The sequence below is a fragment of the Perca fluviatilis genome, chromosome 7, assembly GCF_010015445.1.
Source record: "Perca fluviatilis chromosome 7, GENO_Pfluv_1.0, whole genome shotgun sequence".
In the NCBI taxonomy this organism is placed as follows: Eukaryota; Metazoa; Chordata; class Actinopteri; order Perciformes; family Percidae; genus Perca; species Perca fluviatilis.
In genome coordinates, this window is record NC_053118.1 from 42,937,076 (window position 1) to 42,942,075 (window position 5,000).

Here is a 5,000-nt window from a genome sequence, read left to right on the forward strand (position 1 = left end):
TCACTTTTTTTTGACACATTTTTGTCGTTAGGATTACAAACATGAACAAAAATACAATTTACAGCCTTTTTCTGACATTTTGTCACTTTTTTGATCCTTTTTTTGATTGTTTTCTTAATAATCTTGAAGTTAAATATGATATAATGTGGTTAAATGTGATGTAATGTGGTGTGTTTGTTATCATGTGATATTCCAGGTATCCCTCCTGCTGCTGACTCTAGAACACATCTCTCTCCTGTCATTCAGGAAGATATACTTTATATTATTATTCTGTCTTTAACACATTTAAACTTCTCTGATTCTGTTTCAGCTCCGATGACAAAAACTCAAAAGTTTGCTGTTTATCTGTCTAACTTCATCTCGCTGCATCAGGACTTTATTGATTTCTTCTGCAGAAAGAAATCTGCTGATCCTGTATATGAAATATATTTAATCCTGTGTGCAGGTATTGTATTGTGTGCAAACTATATTGGTAATAAGTATAATCTTTTTGGGAGTTTATGAGCTCTCCAGAAGTCCAAAGAAACAAGACATTTATCAAACTAAAAGAAGTTTAAAAGACACATTTTTTTAAAGATTATTTTTTATGGTGACATCTTTAGACAGGAAATCTGAAGGGGGGGACGACATGCAGCACAGAAAGAAATGCTTTTCTGTCTCTAACAGCTCCTGCACACTGGCCACGTGCCGTCAGCGTGGTGTTTCTGTTGCATGTCAGCTGCGTGGCGTTTTCTGTCTTTACACACCAAAAACATGTCTGACGCGGTGCTGCTGCTGCTAGCCTTGTCTGCACACATGTATGTTTCCCATAAACATAAACATAAATATATACTGATCTGATTACAGCAAAGACAACGTCGGCAGTATTGACGGCAAAATAGGCTCCAGAATATTTCGTTCTGTATTGACAGGTGCAATATTTGAAAATCGATAATTATTAGGGCCCGAGCAGTGAAACTGCAAGGGACCTATTGTTTTTTACTCAGATTGTTATTATTCCGCCACATCGCTTGCATTTTTGAGGGGCTCAGCATGCTGGAAACCTCACCAAAATTTGCAGACATGGCAGACCTATTTGAAACTACAAAGTTATGTAGCGATTGAGCTTATGCGTTGCCAGGGGGCTCCATAGCGCTCCCTAACATGCGCCTTAAATTGGCCAAAAGCAATAAGTTAATATTCCAAATTTGGAGGGAACATAGGTCTCATCTTGAAATCCATGGTGCTATTTTTAGAATAAAAATGACATAATTCTAAAATTTACGAAATGTTGGTTTTCGTGCGAGGATTTAAGGAGGCACGAAAATTCTAAATATTTTGCAGCCATGTGCAGAATATTAAACTCTTTCATCTGAATTCACATTTAGGCTTGGGAGTGGTACAGTTGCTCTAAAGCGCCCCTTAATTGGTTTTAGCCCTTGGGCACATTTTTGAAAGCCTCAATATATACGAAAACTCACAAAAATTGTCGCCCACATAAACACATAGGAGTTTTGCGAGATTGTACAGCGATTTGGCCCATACCTGTAAGCGGGCTCTATAGCGCCCCCTAATGCGCGGAAGGGCTCAACTTGGACATAGTTGCTCCGATTCTCACCAGATATAATACAAATATTGCTCTATTCATTGCGGACATATTTCCCATTTCCCTTCATTAGCTCCACCCAACCATAAGGCGGCCATTTTTTATTTCTGCCTTTTTCATCAATCCTGTACAATCCTGTACAACAAAGGTACGGTTGTATCTTGGCAAAAGTTATTCCGATTTAAATGAAACTTAAAATGTCTGGTCTACATGTGATATTACGTCCGCCAGTACCTCCGGGGCAAGGAGCGAAGTCCCGTTCATCGCTGATTGCAGCTTTAATTTATTATTATTTTTTAATTACATTTATATCTGCATTTATGTCAAAACCTAGAGACTTTCAAAAATAAAATGTAATTTATTAAATGTATTCATGTCTAGCATGCACACGTTTTCTGAGACGTGCATGTCACGCAGGCAGGTCCCTATATAGTAATGCTCTCATATACATTAGACAGGTCCCTATATAGTAATGCTCTCATATACATTAGACAGGTCCCTATATAGTAATGCTTTCATATACATTAGACAGGCCCCTATATAGTAATACTCTCATATACATTAGACAGGTCCCTATATAGTAATACTCTCACATATAAACATATAGTAATGCTCTCATATACATTAGACAGGCCCTATATAGTAATGCTTTCATATACATTAGACAGGTCCCTATATAGTAATGCTATCTCATATACATTAGACAGGTACCTATATAGTAATACTCTCATATACATTAGACAGGTCCCTATATAGTAATGCTCTCATATACATTAGACAGGTCCCTATATAGTAATGCTCTCATATACATTAGACAGGTCCCTATATAGTAATGCTCTCATATACATTAGACAGGCCCCTATATAGTAATGCTTTCATATACATTAGACAGGTCCCTATATAGTAATACTCTCATATACATTAGACAGGTCCCTATATAGTAATGCTTTCATATACATTAGACAGGTACCTATATAGTAATACTCTCATATACATTAGACAGGTCCCTATATAGTAATGCTCTCATATACATTAGACAGGTACCTATATAGTAATGCTCTCATATACATTAGACAGGTACCTATATAGTAATGCTTTCATATACATTAGACAGGCCCCTATATAGTAATGCTTTCATATACATTAGACAGGTCCCTATATAGTAATGCTTTCATATACATTAGACAGGTACCTATATAGTAATACTCTCATATACATTAGACAGGTCCCTATATAGTAATGTTCTCATATACATTAGACAGGTACCTATATAGTAATGCTCTCATATACATAAATAAAGGTAACTGTCGTACATTTATAGTAAGCACATTTCATTGGCATTTTTTAATTGAACAACCCTGTCAGCTGCATTCTCCGCAATAAGTGCAGCACAGCCCTTACACAATGAGATATTGCACAACTAACATATTGCTGGCTCATTGACATGTTTCCTCTGAACGCTGTGAAACAGCTTTTAATTCGGTTTTCTCTGGTTTATTGGCTGTGTCCAAGATGACAGTCAATCAGCAGAGACGTGTCTGTAAACTCATGGTAATAAAAAGGCAGAGGGCTCACAGCAGGGTGTTCAACACACCCCCGTTTCAGTTTAAATAAATGTTTTGCTATGTGTTGTCGGGGCTGAACGTGGTATGATAGAGTGTTCTCTGATCACTGATTGGCTGTTGACTGTGTGTCAGTGATTGAGTGTCTCTAACATGTTTTATATGGTACTATAAAGAGATGTTAGATATGTCAGAGTAAAATCTCTAACAGCTTTTATATGATAATATAAAGAGATGTTAGATATGTCAGAGTAAAATCTCTAACAGCTTTTATATGATAATATAAAGAGATGTTAGATATGTCAGAGTAAAGTCTCTAACAGCTTTTATATGATAATATAAAGAGATGTTAGATATGTCAGAGTTAAGTCTCTAACAACTTTTATATGATAATATAAAGAGATGGTAGATATGTCAGAGTAAAGTCTCTAACAGCTTTTATATGATAATATAAAGAGATGGTAGATATGTCAGAGTAAAGTCTCTAACAGCTTTTATATGATAATATAAAGAGATGTTAGATATGTCAGAGTAAAGTCTCTAACAGCTTTTATATGATAATATAAAGAGATGGTAGATATGTCAGAGTAAAGTCTCTAACAGCTTTTATATGATAATATAAAGAGATGGTAGATATGTCAGAGTAAAGTCTCTAACAGCTTGTATAACTCAGTGATCTCCAGATCAACATGAAGATCTCTATCTTTTCCAGTGTTCTGCTGCTCTCTGCTGCCGTGCTCTCTGTGGATGGACTAGATCCAAGGGTTCACGTCAGGATTTGTGACGTGAACCCAGAAGCAGACTGAGACAGTTGGAAGTTTAACACAGTTTATTGCTGAAGCAGACCAGGTAGCAGAACAGACAGGTGAGAAATCCTCTCAGGCGACAGAGCAGGTTGTGGACACAGGCAGGGAGACGAAGCGTGCAGAACTGGTGAAGGCAGGTGGAGAGTGGCATCAGCAGGCAGGCTGAGCAGAGCAGAGTGGTTCTCCTTCAAACACAAAAAAAAGCATTCAGGTTTGCAGGCACAGAACAGCAGGTTACAAAAGTACCGCAACAGAATCAAACTGGAGGTTCACCTACATGACTAGACTTAACTATCCAGCACCGAACAGAGAGCAGCCACAACTAAAGTAGCTGCGCTGATGAGCCACGGAAAACAGGTGGGTGATTGGAGATTGCCTGCAGCTGCAAGTAATCCAGGGAGTGGCCAGTCACACACACTGTACTGTGAGAAAGGAGAAACAGAGCGAGCAGAGAGAGAGGAAAAAAAAAAAAAAAAAAAAAAAAAAAAAAAAAAAAAAAGAGAGAAAAGAAGAGAGAGAGAGAGAGAGAGAGAGAGAGAGAGAGAGAGAGAGAGAGAGAGAGAGAGAGAGAAGGCTCCAGGGAAGCCCAGCTTGTCACTTCCCCACTAGTGGATTTGTGACAGATCAGAAGTTTATAAATCAGCATATCAACCAGAACTTGGCTCCTAACCGCTGTGATGCCGTTATAACCCAGAGAAAAATCTGTGAAACCAACAGCAATAAGTGTAAGGAGGCAAACACCTTCATCAGTGCAACATATGCGCCCGTCAAACCCCCCTGTAGGAGACGGAAAAGAGTCCATACGGTACTGGTGGTAATCTGAGAATCAGCCATGACAAGTTCAGAGTTGTTAATTGCGAATGCAATGTCAACCTCAGGCTTCCCAACTGTGGCTGCCGTGGCTCTAGTGGTAACAGGAGAATTGTAATCGATGTGATGACACCGGTAACCCTGTTCACTACGAAGAAGGTGTGTACATTCCCAACAGATCAAATGGTAGGATTAGGCATTTAACTGGTTTCCACTTGGAACCGTTTAAAAAAAATA

The 5,000-nt window shown here is 38.3% G+C and overlaps 1 protein-coding gene across 1 annotated transcript in view; it reads right to left on the reverse strand.

Moving 5' to 3' along the window:
* LOC120562513 (retinol dehydrogenase 12-like) overlaps positions 1 to 5,000 on the reverse strand; it is a 21,774-nt gene that overhangs the window by 2,984 nt on the left and 13,790 nt on the right. The window contains exon 8 of the mRNA XM_039806219.1: positions 665 to 676. Coding sequence (XP_039662153.1) covers positions 665 to 676 — 12 coding nt within the window. The remainder of the gene's footprint in view (positions 1 to 664; positions 677 to 5,000) is intronic.